The sequence below is a fragment of the Odocoileus virginianus genome, chromosome 13 (genome assembly GCF_023699985.2).
Source record: "Odocoileus virginianus isolate 20LAN1187 ecotype Illinois chromosome 13, Ovbor_1.2, whole genome shotgun sequence".
Taxonomy (NCBI): Eukaryota; Metazoa; Chordata; class Mammalia; order Artiodactyla; family Cervidae; genus Odocoileus; species Odocoileus virginianus.
Window position 1 is genome coordinate 12,029,171 of NC_069686.1, and position 16,746 is coordinate 12,045,916.

General features: G+C 40.0%; 1 protein-coding gene across 19 annotated transcripts in view; it reads left to right on the forward strand.

Moving 5' to 3' along the window:
* Nucleotides 1–16,746, forward strand: part of TTN (titin) — a 274,540-nt gene that overhangs the window by 38,291 nt on the left and 219,503 nt on the right. For all 19 annotated transcript variants that reach the window (XM_070475948.1, XM_070475949.1, XM_070475950.1 and 16 more), the window contains exons 36-44: nt 102–362; nt 707–967; nt 1,473–1,614; nt 1,704–1,869; nt 2,974–3,205; nt 4,610–4,894; nt 5,128–5,253; nt 9,919–10,107; nt 15,716–15,760. In XM_070475948.1, the coding sequence (XP_070332049.1) occupies nt 102–362; nt 707–967; nt 1,473–1,614; nt 1,704–1,869; nt 2,974–3,205; nt 4,610–4,894; nt 5,128–5,253; nt 9,919–10,107; nt 15,716–15,760 (1,707 nt within the window). The remainder of the gene's footprint in view (nt 1–101; nt 363–706; nt 968–1,472; nt 1,615–1,703; nt 1,870–2,973; nt 3,206–4,609; nt 4,895–5,127; nt 5,254–9,918; nt 10,108–15,715; nt 15,761–16,746) is intronic.

Sequence of the window (16,746 nt, forward strand, 5' to 3'; positions counted from 1 at the left end):
GAGTCAGCCCTGGTGGCATTGCTCGGTGGTCTTATTTGTTTGCTTCATCTTAAAAATATATATATATACACTAACCAGAGTGCTCTCTGATTTTCCCCAAGCATTACATATCACAAAAACCATGAAAAACATCGAGGTGCCCGAGACCAAAACTGCCTCTTTTGAGTGTGAGGTCTCCCACTTCAATGTACCTTCCATGTGGCTGAAGAATGGCGTGGAGATTGAGATGAGTGAAAAGTTCAAGATTGTGGTGCAGGGAAAACTCCACCAGCTAGTCATCATGAACACCAGCACGGAGGATTCAGCAGAATACACGTTTGTCTGTGGCAATGACCAAGTCAGCGCCACCCTCAAAGTGACCCGTAAGTAAATACATATATATAGATAGAATCCCCAGTAGACTCATCACCCCATAGCCTACACTTTTTCTTCGCCATCTACTGTGTTCACACTAAGTTAGGTATCTGGATAAAATTTTTTATTAGAATAGCATTCAAAGACTATCTATAAAGATGCTACAGTGTCTGTCGCTTGCTTTTTCTGTTCCCCTGTCACTTGGCATAATCCTGTAGAGCGGTACCTGTCTGAACTGTGATCACTTAAACAGATGTATTAGAAACACTCCTAGTTTTTGTTCTGTTCCTGTTATAACCCATGTCACACTGACACGAAATCTCCTTGGGTATCTTTGCTTCCCCTTTTGCAGCCATCATGATTACATCCATGCTGAAGGACATCAATGCAGAAGAAAAAGACACCATTACCTTTGAGGTGACAGTGAACTATGAAGGCATCTCTTACAAATGGTTAAAGAATGGTGTGGAAATCAAATCAACTGACAGGTGCCAGATGAGAACCAAAAAGCTCACCCACTCACTGAACATCAGGAATGTCCACTTTGGGGATGCCGCTGAGTACACCTTCGTGGCTGGAAAAGCTACCTCAACAGCCACTCTTTATGTGGAAGGTATGGTTTCATAAATGTCATATCCATAAAAAGAAATGTCAAACACACTACATAAAATGTTAGTGCATCAGCTAATGAATGAATAAAGTATATCTATGCAATGAAATATTACTTAGTAATAATAAGGAAATACTGATAAATATTACAACATGGATGAACCCTAACCTTATACCAAGTGAAAGAAGTTAGTTACAAAGAATCACATATTACATGAATCCAGTTACAGGAAAAGTTCAGAACACGCAGATCAATAGAGACATAGGTTTGTGTCTAAGTCTCCAGAAAGAACAGTGCACGGGGTCTGGAAGGTTATGGCTAAGGGATACGTGGTTTCTTCTGGGGATAATGAGAATGCCTTGAAATTGATTATGGTGATGGCTCTACAATCCTAAATATACTGAAAGCCCCTGATGCTGTATGCTTTCAGTGGGTGAATTGTATAGTATGTAATCCTACCTTGGCAAAGCTGTTCAAAAGGTTAATTCTTTTACATGCTCTTCTCCAGCTCGTCATATAGAATTTAGGAAACACATTAAGGACATTAAGGTTCTCGAGAAGAAGCGAGCCATGTTTGAATGTGAAGTTTCTGAACCTGACATCACCGTGCAGTGGATGAAGGATGGCCAGGAGCTGCAGCTAGTGGACAGGTCCGTCGGTGTCTTGTGCCACCTCCCAGGGATTCCCAGTTTACTTTGAGCCATCATACATTCAGCCCCAATTTCCATTTCCTCCACAGAATAAAGATACAGAAGGAGAAGTACGTCCACCGCCTGCTGATCCCATCCACGCGGATGTCCGACGCCGGAAAGTACACAGTGGTGGCTGGGGGCAACATGTCTAGCGCCAACCTCTTTGTCGAGGGCAGAGATGTCCGCATCCGAAGCATTAAAAGGGAGGTGCAGGTAATTGTCCACGTGCTGAGTTTTTAGAGGTATCCTCAATAGCACCTAATCTATCATTTTGTCACTTAATTTTTTTACTTTAAAATTTTCCAACCACTGTCTTCTAAAGAAATGAAATCAGCTTATCCCTACTGACTTAACGCTCCTTTACTGATAGCAGCTCAGTCAGTTTCCTCTCACTTAGGGGATGAGTGTGTCCTTCGCAGCTGTCTAAATATTTTAATGAGAGCAGCTGTAGAAACTTCACTGTCTAATAAGTGGCCATTTGCCAAGCAGCACCAACTCGAAAAGAACTGAAATTTAAATTGTGGTGTTTGCACGGCAACTGGAATTTAGGGAATTCAGAACAAGGTGGCTGTTTCTAGAAGCCTTCTACTGTGGAAAGGCGGCTGTTTAGGGACTTGGCTGGGAACACACCCTCTGAGCAAAGCTCGACTCCTAGCAGGGATGCTGAGAAAATACCTTCGCTCTCGACTGCAGGCGTAGAGCTTGTCCTCAGGGGTGCCAGTCTTCCAACATGGTATAATGTGGGTAATATGTGAGAAGAAGCAGTACTTGAGTTCACATTTACGATATTGCTCATCCACTGAGAGCCAGGCATCACAGGCCTTGGTCCACAGTGAAAAAGCCTTCAGTGAAGACTCAGACGACCTAGGTATGTCCTCCCTCCTCTGCTGTCCGATTCTGAGCCTTTATTTCCTCACTTTAAAAAATGAAGATAATAGTTCCTGCCTAAGTCACAAGGTTATTGTTTACATCACATGAAATAAAATTGAGCAGTAACTGAAAAGGGCTGTGTCAGTGATAACAGCCCTCGAATGCAAAGTGTCGTTATTTCTGATATGATAAACTAAGAAGTGAACATTTAAGGATGAAATCATTGTCTCCATGAAGGCATAAGCATAAATTCTTTGCCGAAGAAGTGTGGGCTCCCATTTATCCAAGGACAGGGAGGGAAAATTGAGAGGGTGCTATAACAACTCAACTTCCTATATCATCCTGTGTGGGTTTGGCATGCTCTTCAAACGAGCTGGCTCAGAGACAGGTTAAAACCAAAAGGAAACCAGGATTTCAGTGTTCTTTTTTCTGTTGCTCCATCCAAAGGTTATTGAGAAACAACGTGCTGTTGTTGAGTTTGAGGTCAATGAAGATGATGTTGATGCCCACTGGTATAAAGATGGCATCGAAATCAATTTCCAAGTTCAGGAGCGACACCAGTATGTGGTGGAGAGAAGAATCCACCGGATGTTTATCTCTGAGACCAGGCACAGTGATGCCGGTGAATACACCTTCGTAGCAGGAAGGAACAGGAGTTCTGTTACTCTCTATGTCAATGGTAGGTAGAGATGTTAATATGTCTGTTCATCCATCTGTAGTAATCCCCCCACTTCAATTTACTAAATTTCTGGTAGTTCCTGGGCAATTTCTCAAGAACCCATGGTGCTCATATGTTTGGGGCTACATGTATTTTCATGTTATACCTGAGGAAAAGGGATGGCAGCTTTAAAAAGGACTAAAATGTCATTTCTAGAAAGCACCTAATGGCTAGATTCTTATTCAGTCAGTCAACACTGTCAAACTTTCTCTGTGTGTCAGTTATACTAGACCCCAAGTGGGTGTCTAGGCAGAGCAATCAGGGTTCTGGTTCGCTGCCCTTGGCCCTAACTGCCGGAGCACTCGTAGCACCACCAAGCAGTGGGGCATTTCCACCTCCAGCAGGGCATGCCTGGGAGGATCGAGAGAGCCACAGGTGAGTTTAGAGGGGAATGTCACATGCTGCCAAATCAGAGGAGCACCAGTAAACCACCGACTTTTCTTATGAGGAACCTTTGAGCTGAATGAGGCTGGTCTAGTTCTGGGGCTAGCCTCCATACACAGAGAAGATGCTATCTGTCTGAACAAATACTCCTGAGACAGTCAAAGGAACACTAAGAGAAATCTCAAGTTTCATAAAAGTGAACCATATTGCCAACATTCCCTCCGGCCCTAGAAGACCAAATAGTCATAGGTCAGTTACTACTATTTCTGTATTAGTGGTAGAGAAACAGGTCAGAGTAGTAAAGTTCTTCCCATATAACCATGTCAGAAACCAGCCTCACAGATGTCATTTTTTGGCTCATGAGCCACTCAGTTTCCCCCAGTCATCATGACACCAAGAATATGTTCTGATTAGCCTAACAGGAAAGCTGATTTTTTAAAAATTACCTAATTGCCTTTAGATCTAAAATGACATTCATTCACTCATGATGATTGTACTTCATTAGCACCAGTATCCTAAAAAATGACTATGACACATACACAAATACTTGCAAAACAGACCTGAATGGGATAAGCTAGCTCGCCACAGGATTTGCCCAATGACTGTTAAAAATAGGTAGCATGTGGAAGTGTTCCAGTATTCTTTAGGGGACTGTCCACTGCTCCTCCCCCTCAATTCAGACCCCTGCCAGGAAAGGGGTGATCATATTATATTGAGAAACTCAGCACTTGCAGCACCTACCTACCCCCCAAATATCAAAAGTATTTTTCTAAAGCTATTCCCTCTACTTATGGACAGAATTCTATTTTTTTTTTTTTTTCCTTCTTAGCATGAAGAATATTCTAACATTCTGAGACAATTAAAGATACCACAATTCCAAACTTCTGTTTCAGGGTACATAACCACCTGGCAGTGAAGTAGCGTGGATTTTCCAGTGCTTTCCTGTGTTTTCATGGGCTGTCTGTCTTCTTTTCTTCACAGCCCCAGAGCCACCCCAGATTCTGCAGGAACTCCAGCCTATTACCGTGCAGTCTGGCAAGCCTGCCCGCTTCTGTGCTGTGATATCCGGCAGACCGCAGCCCAAAATTTCCTGGTATAAGGAAGAGCAGCTGCTTTCCACTGGGTTCAAGTGCAAATTCCTTCACGATGGGCAAGAATATACACTTTTGCTCATTGAAGCCTTCCCAGAGGACGCGGCCGTCTACACCTGTGAAGCCAGGAATGACTACGGAGTCGCCACCACCTCAGCATCACTCTCTGTGGAAGGTAGAAATGCCTTGCTACTTCTCAGCTTAAACTGAAACCTGAGAAACTCGCTTTTGCATTCTCTCAGGGCATTTAAAAAATACAGCTTGGAGGTCCTAAAGTAGATTGCTATACGACTTGGAAACTTTGAAAGGGTTCCATGACCAGATAAATTAAGAGAAATTGGCATGCTTCATTCTGGGAGGTCTGTAGGGTGACTTAATCCTGACGAGTCTTGTGGTCCCTTTCTTTAGTTCCGGAAGTTGTCTCTCCTGATCAGGAAATGCCAGTTTATCCTCCTGCTATCGTCACCCCACTTCAGGACGCTGTCACTTCTGAGGGACGGCCAGCCCACTTTCAATGCAGAGTTTCTGGAACAGGTAGGTTTACCAGGAAGGGTAGAGTTGCTAATATTTAAAAAGAATGATGTAAGTGAGGAAAAGGTTTCCTCATCCCTTCCTCCCTTACAAACAGTTCTCATTCATAATTTGAAGTTTAATGGGAATCTTGCAGAACATTTACTTGAATTAGTGAATTAAGAATTAGATCAGTGTTTTCCACTACTATTTTTAGGACTATACACCTGAAAATAGTGAAAATGATAAACTTCATGCTGTGTGTTTAAAAGAAAAATTCAGTGTTTTAAACTTACAGAAATGTCATATTTTCTTTATGGTTGTAGTTAGACTTTTGTTATCTCTTGAAAAAATACAACAAAGCCTACAATCATTATTAAATTAATTATAATAGCATCTACATATGTTTTAAAAGAAGAGTCTATTTATATGTAAGATGTTCAGTCTATGGACAGTGCTTGTGTGAAAAGGCACATCCATTTAGAAAGCAGTGTCTGGTCCTGGACAAAAGTGGGGGCCTGACGACTGGAGAGGTTGAATTTGAATCTTAGCTCCACTGTGTGACCTTCGGCAAAGACATGATTCCTCTGGTCTCTTTCCCTCATGAATAAAGTGAGTATAATATTGCAGTCATAAAATATACATTTCATGAGGGCAGGAATTCTTAATATTGAAAACCTGGTGCCTGAGAAGCAGTAGCTACTAGAAGAAAAGCTCTGTGAAAGCAAGGGTAGATCCTTGTCCTAGAATAGCTCTGGACATAGTAGATGCTTAGTAATTGTTGATTGGACAAAAGCATGGTTGTTAAATGGCTGATATCCACTGCTCCAGATCATTCATCGTGATTATGTTAGATAACCCACATTAGCACGTAGCATAGTGCCCATCCAAAAGTAATCCCTCAATCTGTTAGCTGTTACGATTTTTTAATTGCTGCAAGTTTCCCAGAGACCAGGAGCCCCTCCCGTTCCCCCAGGAGTCTGACCTTAGGAGAATAAGACAGACTGTTTGGAGCCATTTTTCCCCAATGATGATTGTAGACTGACAGGGTAAGCCAACTTTATCCCAAATGAAAAACCTTTTCTCATTTTCTTGGCTTTTATATGCCACCACAGAGGGAAATTCTCCCAGCTTGGGCGTCTCGCAGCACTCCTAGTAAGTTTGTTTTGTTTATAGTGCTTCTCCCATTCGTTTATGACCCAGTGTCTACCTTGCCAGAAGCCATTTTCCTAAACAAGTTAGTATTTCTGCCATGCTTCTATCACCTAATGATTTCCTCCTCTGATTTGGAGATGCTGATCTAGAAACCAAATAGACCCATTTGGTTTTATGAGCATAATTAAAGGATACAAAGTATATAAAGCACTTATAGGCATGACATGGCTGACAAGTGGCTGGTACTCAATATATTAATTTTATTACAACAACTGAAAGGACTTATAGAAACATAAAAGCCTGGTAATAGGGGACCAACATAAATAAATACTATAGACTGTTACTTTAGAACATAGTGTTGGAGAAACCCTAAATATTAAGAAATGAGAACTGAGTTGATAATATCTTACTAACACAAGAAAGAAAAAATAATTTTAATTTTAAGTTCACCAAAGTCACATTAAATAATTTATCTATTTGTTGAATTTTTAGAGGAAAATTTTTGAATAACTATATGTAAATATGGACTATCTAAAGTAGTAGTCTTACATATATTTGTATAGTGCTTTTTTAGGTAAGTCATTTTATAGTTTGCCTTTAGAATGTTGTAAAAATACATTTGAATCTTTACCAGACCTCAATTGGGATAGCAAAAGAAAAATATCTTTTCTATATGGGCAATGTCTTTAAATGTTTGAACGGACTTTATAAATTCATGTGATCATTAACTCTCTCTGTGTGATAATATTTAGATATATACAGAGGTTTTAGCATCCTGTCATAAATGTATTTTCTATGTAACAAAAATTAAATTCATTGAATAAAATGCCTTTTTAAAATAAAAGCTTACTGAATCATGTTGTTTCATGCCCCTCGGACTGAAAATATTTACACAGCTTGCCTTAAGAAAGTAAATGCAACTCTCTACAAACTGGAGGAAAAAAATGTAGGCAGAAGCCCCAGTCTCATGTTATGGAAATCAATACTTACCGAAGCACAGAATGTGATCCGAGCGATCTGGTGGCACTTTTGAGTGAAAATGTTTCAACTGAAGGTCTCTGGTGCCACCTACTGGTAGCAGAGACATTTGGAAAAGTAGAATTTTAGAGCGTAATAAATCTAGCTTTTGGCTAATGTTCATTCTGTAATGAGTCAGTATCATTTGGAGGCTTACAGAGTGGAAACTAGCTAAGTGAAATGATAAATAATTAGTTAGGCAGTGAGGAGTGCCCATCGCTCATTGAATTGTGCCCTGCTGTTGAGGCATCATGCTGGGTTCTAGGGCTCCCACACCTGTCCCTGGCTTCATGGAGCTCAGTGTGTAGGTGAGGAGATGCACGGCTGGATTCCAAGGTTGTGAGCGCTGTAACAGCCCACCCGCGCAGGGCTGTCTGTCTGGGAGACAGCTGGGGAAAGGTGCATGGACGCTACACTGAGGAAGTAACAGCTTATGGAGCACAGTGGTGCTTCAGAGTCATAAAGGTTTGCCAGGACAGTCGTGCTGGCAACAAGTGGTTTAAATATGGTCTTGTAATGAGGGAGCTGAGAGGCTAGAAAAGAAGGCAAGGGCCAGATACTAAAGTATTGGTATTCTATGGTTAGTTAGGACTCCTGTCTACTTTGAGGAATCACTGAGAGATTTTTAAACTCCTAAGTAACATGATCAGGCTTGCTTTTTGGAAGCAACACTGATAGTGAAAGGAGGAATGGACAGATGTGGGAGATGAGCCTGGAGATGAAGAACCAGCAGAGAGGCTGGCATCCTTTCATATCATAAGGATAGTCTTGGGAAGTGTTGACAATGATGGGAGTCAGACGAGAGAAGGGGGCAGAGTGCGCAAGAGTTCAGGAGGTAGAATGAATGAGACCCAGGGACCAAATGCAGTGGTGTCTCGGGGGTGAGGAGCAGAGGCTGTGGGGTAGCCTCACGGGAGCCAGGAGAAGCCAGTGATGAACGCAGGTGGTGGTAGTCCAGCAAGAAGCATCGAGTCCACTGCCAGACAGGTCTTGCCCTTTAGCTCATCTCTTACAGGCAATCCACGCCTGTTCTGTTTCATTCATTTCACCAAAGGATGAAGTTGTCAGGGAAAATAAGCATTCTTCTAAGGACTAATACTCACTACCCTTCCCTTTCCTTTGAGGACTAAGCAAACAAACCAAGTGTTTGTAGGATGACTTTTACATCCTATGTGACAATATTCCTTTTATGTCCCATGACCCTGTTTTTTTGGCAAGTTGTTGAAGGCATTGCTGATCCCTTGTGAGGTTAGCTATTCTTGCTTAATGACTGACTGTGCCTATTGTTTATAAAGCCCTTTCCTCTGTGTATCATGGAATTCACACAGCAGTTTTATAGCCTTTGAATTATTATGCTTCTTATTTGACAAATGAGAAGACTTATTCAAAGAGATTAGCTTACATGTCTAAGGTCACATGGCTGATAAATTGTATTGTCAGGATTCCATTTCCTATCTTACCTTGCTACCTAAGGAAGTGGAAAGATTTGTTTCTGTAAAAGGGGTGCTTGTTTATAAACAACTACCATAGAGGGAAGTGGGGGAAACCATCATAAACTAGCAGTTATGCAAAAATGCAAGCAAACACTAAATGATTGGACTGTTGGAAGATCCCCATGGGTCAAATTGAGATAAGGAAGTAACATAATGACCACATTGCAAAAAGAAGATGCTTTTGATTTTGGCTTTTAAAACAAGTGACTGAATTTGAATCTACATTTGACTTACAGGGTTATTGCTTTAATGAAAGGATACTAATTTTAAAAATACACATCACCTTAAACTATAACAGCATATACTATTTTATCCTTGGTTTGGGTTTTTATTTTCTATCATTTTAAGATGCTTCAAATCCTTGTGTGGAAATAGCTAGTTATATTATTATTTATTATTACTGCTACTTTGAAAAGAAGCCAAATTTATCTAAGGTGCCCAAATTTCATGAACCTTTCAGCTTTAAAAATTATTTTCTGATGTGCTGAGACCTTCGAATGCTTGCCCCTTGGTAACAAAATAGTAGAGATTTTTTTTTGTCAGCCTTCAATGGGATCTCTTTTAGACCTTATGAAGTGTTGATCGTTTCAGCTCTAAATTTTGATGGATCTTTCTCCCTAAGCAGATTTTCCTCATTTCCTGTCTCAGTAGGCAACCACAGTCTCGGTGACCTTGAGTGGTCACTATTTCTCATGACAGGCCTTCTCTCAAAGTCACCAAATGTGTGAAAATCTCATCTTTGCTTCCATAGCACAACATGCAAATGATTACAAAGAATATAACTAAAATTGTAAAATTTCAAACATTCTAACTTCTCCATAAGCTGGATTTCTCTAAAATCATGTTTCCTTCTTAAAAATGACAAGAAATCGTGTAAGATCAGATGTGGCATGCCCAACAGAAAAGTATCATACTATTTAGATAAATATAAAATTAGTCACCTGTATAGTCCATTTTGTGTTTGCAGGTAAATAAAAATACCCACTTTGGGTAATTTAAAGATCCTTTTCCTTTTGTATTACAGATCTAAAAGTGTCTTGGTACAGCAAAGACAAGAAAATCAAGCCATCTCGGTTCTTTAAAATGACTCAGTTTGAAGACACTTACCAACTGGAAATTGCTGAAGCTTTTCCAGAAGACGAAGGAATTTATACTTTCGTTGCCAGCAATGCTGTAGGTCAAGTCTCAAGCACAGCCACTCTGAGACTGGAAGGTATGGTAAAACAGTTTTAAGGGCCACATTTAAGCATAGATCTCATCTTACAATGTCGGTAATAATCACTGAGGATTTCATGTTAAATTATCGTTGGTCCTACCTTTCTCTTAATGCAACTAATTGTTTCCATGTTACATGCAATGTTCTCGCTTTTCAGTTACCCCTCTCATTATGAATCACAGAGCTTATCATTTTTTTATTTTGTCCTGCTTTGTCTCCATAGTATTTTGTAATGTATTGCTCTCATTACCAGCTTTCATGCTTCCTGAGCAGCATGTATCAGAATGGGGAGAAACATATGCTAGAGAATTAGGTAGATTTATTTTCTCATCTGGTTAGCATGAAAATTTTTTAAAAAAGAATTTTTCAGTGTAAGAGTGTTCCTGTCCCACCACAGTATTGACAAAATTCTGATTTCCCAGAAGCTACTGTGGATGATTTCAGGTCTGTACATCAGCTGGATGTGTTTTGCCATCATTCAAAGAATGCTTGAGGATTGAGAGGCTCAGCTGTGAGATGGTTTAACATTTCTCTATTACTCGGGGCTCTTAAAATGCATTCAGAAACACTTCCTCAGTATCAGGGCAAGGGAGGGCACTTTGATTCAAAATGAGATAGTATTTTTATACAGTCAAACTGTTTTTCCCTGGCAATTTAGTCTGTAATATCTTTTAAGTTTATTTGTTTCTGGCTGCAATGGGTCTTCTAGTTACGGCTCTCTGGGTCTTTGTTGAGGCACGAGCGTTTCTTTCTAGCTGTGGCACTTCAGCCCTGTAGTTGTGACATGTGGCCTTAGCTGTCCCACAACATGTGGGACCTTAGTTCCCCGACCAGCGATTAAACCCACGTCCCCTGCATTGGAAGGTGGACTCCTAACCCCTGGCCCACCAGGAAAGTCCTTAGTCTCTGTAATAGTAAACATATACAAATACATGAAGAGTTAGGGCAGCTCTCACTTTTTTCCTTAATTTTAAAAACTTCATTTTGATAACCAGAGGTTTTCTTAGTAATCAGTGTAGTGTGGTTTACCAAAAATAAAAGTTGGTCTTTCAACCAGAGGGGGAAAAAAATAACAGAAAACAAGACTGTCTAACCTGAATTGCACACTCTGCTACTGCCTTCATGAACAATGTATGAAATTCCTTAGACTATTTATGCCTCAGCGTGTCTGGAGAATGGAAGGGAACTTGTGTGATTTTGAATCAATAGTGGCATTATGTTGACAAGCCATCAAGATTGGATTGGATTCTAGTCCCCCATTGAAATTTGCACCCTAATGAGTTCTGGTTTCAATGCAGGGTATGTACGACATTAAAGGTTGGCATGCTTCTTTTCAGGATTTAGCACACTTGAAGAAGTTACATCCAACTCTCAATGGCATATCTCTTCATCAGTTTCATTTAAGAAGGAGCCCCTTGGCCAAAAGCCCATCTTCATCCAGCCTCTATCCAGCCTCAGGGTGCACAGCGGGGAGACAGTCAGATTTCATGCCCGGGTTTCTGGCATTCCCAAGCCAGAAATCCAGTGGTTTCATAACCAACAATCAATTCTACCAACAAAAGATATAGTTTTCCACTTTGAGGAGTCCACGGGCTTGGCTTTAATGCTTATAGTCGATGCTTACTCAGAGCATGCCGGGCAATACCGTTGCAAAGCAGCCAATAGCGCTGGGGAAGCCAGTTGTGCAGCTACACTCACAGTGACTCCAAAAGGTAAAGGAAGCCCAGCTCGCTTCAAAGGCTTTGACCTGCTGCATCCCTGCTCCCCCCACTGTTACTAATGAGAGTCTCTGCTGTGTGTCTCAGTGCCTATTGTGGCTGGTCCATCATTTACTAACAGTCACCCCAAGTCCTCAACTGTGGTTTAACCAGTATACTTGAAATCTCACTGAAGTATGTGTTCAGGGCATTACACTAGTTATCATTTGGGAAGATCCCCTGGAGGATGGCTTGGCAACCCACTCCAGTTTTCTTGCCTGGAGAATCCCATGGACAGACGAGCCTGGTGGGCTGTAGTGCACAGGATCACACGGAGTTGGACATAACTGAAGCTACTTAGCATGCAGGCATCAACTTTGCTTGACATTTTTACCTTTCTAAACAACATCTCATCATTGCATCATTAATGATCTATTTGCTACCTATTGTTGATAAAGTCTATGGGGGAGGGAGGACAAATTATATCCCAAATGGAGTCAGGAAAAAAGAGTGGTTATATCACTCTGGGAAGCTGCAATGACAACAGAAGGAAGGAAGCAGATACTTCATGGCATCCACGTGAGCCTTCATCATCCATTCATCACTGCATCACTGGGAATGAACTCTCTATTGTGTAATCCTGACACCCTGGAGCACACCGTATCTGGAAGGCTGCTTCTGAGCGACAGTGATGTAGTTCATCTTCATCTTCCATGCCATTTTATTTTATTAACCTGGCCAAGTGACGAAGCTTAGATCTTAATATTCTTTTCTTTTTCTTGTCACTTATCATACAGTGCAAGCCCTAGCTAGGCAAAGTTCTGGGAGAGATGTAAGTGTCCACCAAGTCCCACACAGTGGCAGAGTCCTCTTTCACAAAGCAGGACTGGCAGAATATTGCAGAGCGAAATGAATCTTTTCAGGGATCATCATATGAATTGCAGGTTTTTAAAAGTGTATCTCAAAGTTCCACCCACACAACTGCATCCATTGAAGATGTACAGTTGCACCAGGCTACATCCCTTTCACAAATTGCAGAAAGCACTGAGTTATCTGAGAAAAGTGCTGAAGAGCCGATGGGTGAAGTATCAAAGATTCTCCTGCATCTTCAGGACCTCTCTGTAAAGTGCAGTGACACGACTCAGTTCCTCTGTGTTGTAGAAGATGAGTCTTCTGTTGATATAACCTGGATTTATGAAGGTGTAAAGCTAGAGGAATATAAGAGAGTGAAGCAGTTACAAAATGGAAATATTCAGTCTCTTACCACATGTAATGTTCAGCTGGTAGACCAAGGATTGTACAGCTGCACTGAACACAGTGAGTATGGAGAGAAGACAATGTCAGCAGTGCTAAGACTAGAAGGTGGTTATTGGATTTTTAGCTCTGACTTGCTTCATTTCATCCTCATCACTTCATGCAGCTTTTCCATCACGCAAATTGTATCAATGAATATATTAATTAAAACACCCTTAAATTAGCACTCTGTTCATATGTGACTTATGAAAATCAGCCAACTCATGGCTAAACTTACGAACATGTAACTTTCTGCTCTAGATTCACGGAAGTGTAACTTTCAAATCTGAGTTCAGGAAGTTAAGCTTTGTTTCATATGTGCCATTTTTTCTAATGTTTACCAAACATACCACCTAGGAAGTGGACCAAAGTAGTTTAAGGTGACATAGATCATTGAGTTTTTATTGAGTGTTTATTATTGTGCCTGGCATTGTCTGGACCAAAATTAGTAGTCTTTAGACATTTCTCAATCAATGCTGCTGCTTTACAATCTCAGCTCCTTGCAGAATTGTAGAATTATCTCATAGCAAGATACTATTTTTGTTGTTTTTGTGCTTAACTCACCACTGTGTCTGGAAGGACATGAATGTATTTATCTGGGCAAAGGGTAATGTCTTCCTTTCATCCTTGGATTGTCTTCTTCACTATTAATGAAATGAGAAAATATCTCATGTACTCGAATCCCATGCTGTGTGTCTGCAGGCAAAGGACCTTCACTGAATCCCATGGAGGGAAGCGGGAGAAAGAAGTTTGGGCATCTCCGGGAGTCTATGGAGCTGTGCCCTTTAGTTCTTCCCTGATCCAGCCATGCTATTTTTGAGGGGTTAGAAATGAACAGGGGACAACACAGTGCTAAGTGTGTGGCCATCTTTGCGCTACATTTTGAAACAGATTAATTAACTCACTTAGAGTATCTGCAATCCTCACTCATCAGAAGGAGGATTTTTTTCCTTTCTTAATCTGACAGTTTTGGTCTATAGCTGTTTCTGATTAATTTTCAAAGCCTAAGAAAAGAATAGTTCAAGAACTGAGGTCTAATTATGCAAATTAGTTGAAAATTAGGTGGAAAATTCCACCATCTTGAAAGTCGACCCTCAGTTTCACCATGGCTGCTAGCTAGCACAGTCATCAGACAGGTAACTGTCTACCTGGATGTGTTGTCTACAAGCCTTGTAGGTGACCACTGGGACCATTCCTGCAGTGAAATAATTGGGAGCTGCCTGTGTTTTGGAGATGTGAGCAATGTAGGCCTTTCAACTTGCTTCCTAAAGAATTTAGTGCCCTAGGACAGTGCTTGATCACCATGTTCCATGTTCTCAGAGTGGATTTGAACTGGACATTTTTGCCTTGAAATTTCCAATTCACTCAGTTCCAACGGATTATATTATTAAAATGTTCTTGGCTCATGAGCATTTTTCCCCCCTTGATAAGTCCAGACTGCCTTATTTAAGAAAATTAAAAGATAAGCCACCTTTAAGTGTATGAAGAGTAAAGGCTCAAACACAGTTATCTAATTATCTAATATGAGCCAGTCTTTATCTGGTCCTCTTGTATTTTGCCCTAATGACTTTATATAGGTTCCCGAGTTAGCCACGAAAGTCAGGTAGGAATGTGAACCCCCGTAAGTCTGTTTGGGTAGAGTTCTCATGTGCATAGTAAGCAAAGATAAATATCAGTTTTGAGATTAATGTGCTGCTTTCTCTCTCATCCTAATGACATTCTATCTCTGAATTCTGCATGCATTTTACAAACACAGCCAATTTATTACCTTTCCCAAACTTTATTCTTACCAAGCAAAAGTATTGCAAATTCGAGCATTTACAAAATTACCCTTGGTTCAGACACTGAAAGTCTTAAAACACTCAAAGAGTCCCAAATTAAAACACCCCATGAAGTAGAGAGAGCGTCGTCAAAGAAAACAAGTTTGTCGGTAACTTCATACCAAGAGACCACAAGGAACTGAGAAGCCAGGGCAGAAGATCCGCTGACTTGTGTCACGCAGACAGAACGAGAGTAGTACCTGGACATCTGCTTCCTCCAGAAGCCACCCTGAGACAATTGCGTCTAAAGGCTGTGACTTTTCCTTATATAATAAAAGCAACTTTGAGCTGAGGACTCTGTGTTTTGCTCTTTAACATATAATCGGACTTTGCGTAAAGTTTTAAAAGTGGTTTCAAATCAGAAGAGTTTTTACTAGCAGGAAACACATTTCTTTAGGGAAAGCTGAGTTAAAAGTGGCAAGTTAGAAAATGCATGTTTCTTCTAAATGTGATTTTTGTCTCTTAGCAAGTATTCAGTCAATAAGACAATTAAAAGAAATATTCCTATAGTTTATGGATTGCTTTTCTCAATGCATGTAAAAGGCATGGGGAATTATGGAACTAAAAGTGGAAATTTCACAGAGAAGCTAAAATAAAAAGGTTTTAAAATCTTTCTGTCATCGTCGTGTACCTTACCAGCTCATTGATTTGTTTGGCATGGATTTTGAGGGGTGCATTTGGGGTATGTAGTTTTCTATTATTATAATAAAGAGAAAATTGTAATTATATGAATCATGAATTGAGGCAGAAAGTATATGGAATTAATCATGCAAATCTCCTGTTTTTCCATTCTAGCTCCTGAATCAATGTTGCATGAGCAGATTGAGATGGAGATGAAAGGTATTGTTACATTGAATGTGAGATTTAAATAGAAATTCTGAAGGATTAATAAAATCCTTGAGCTTCTTTCTGTTAGTATTATTGAGGAAAAATGACATAGATGTACAAATATATCTCTTAGAGTATATATTACTATGTCGCATGCCTGGTTTAATATGCTGATGGTTACATGCATTTCACAGTCATTTGTTTTATGGTAATTTAAACTTCTGTATTTAAAATTTATCAGCCATATTCCACTTCTTGTTTGCAGACATTTTCAAAAGCGTGTATTAGAAAAGGTTTTCATCTTAATGCATGAAATCATAAGTAGAAGTTTGTTTTCAAAATCACAGTGAATTAAATTGAACAATAGACAATAACCTAGCTGTCATTCTCAGAATGCAATGTCATGAATGAATTATCATTGAAATGCTGTTTTGTTTAGGATGTGTGACAATGTTACATTCCCATTCTGGTTTACACTTCATGCACATACATCATTTTAACATTGATATGTCTCTTACACTGGCTTGCAGATAGCTGCCTTATGTGATCCTTAGTGCCTGCTTTTCTTTGCATAACATCGTGACTTTATGGCTGTATTAGTTCGAATAAACGCCTTCTCATTTTATTTTATTTTATTTTAGCTAATTATTTATGGTCTTAGTTCTCATATATATTTCTTAAATAGTTAATTCTCCAAAAATATAATAATTTAATCTATAATCAAAAGAATCAGAAAGGGCGTTTATTCCACTCTCTGCAAGTCAGGTAAGATTTTCCTCTTAGCCGTCAAAAGAACAAAGTTTTCCTGCTCTCAAAACAAATACGCACAGGAACATGTTATTTTGAAATGCATTTTTGCTTGTTCAAGAAGAAATTTCAGCAGTTTGAAGAAAAGACCAGACAACGAACGATTTTCGTGTCAGAATCTTTTAAACAGAGCATGGTGTTGCGTTTATTCGAACAAATATGGTGAGTGAATTTTTTTTATGGATTTGTGA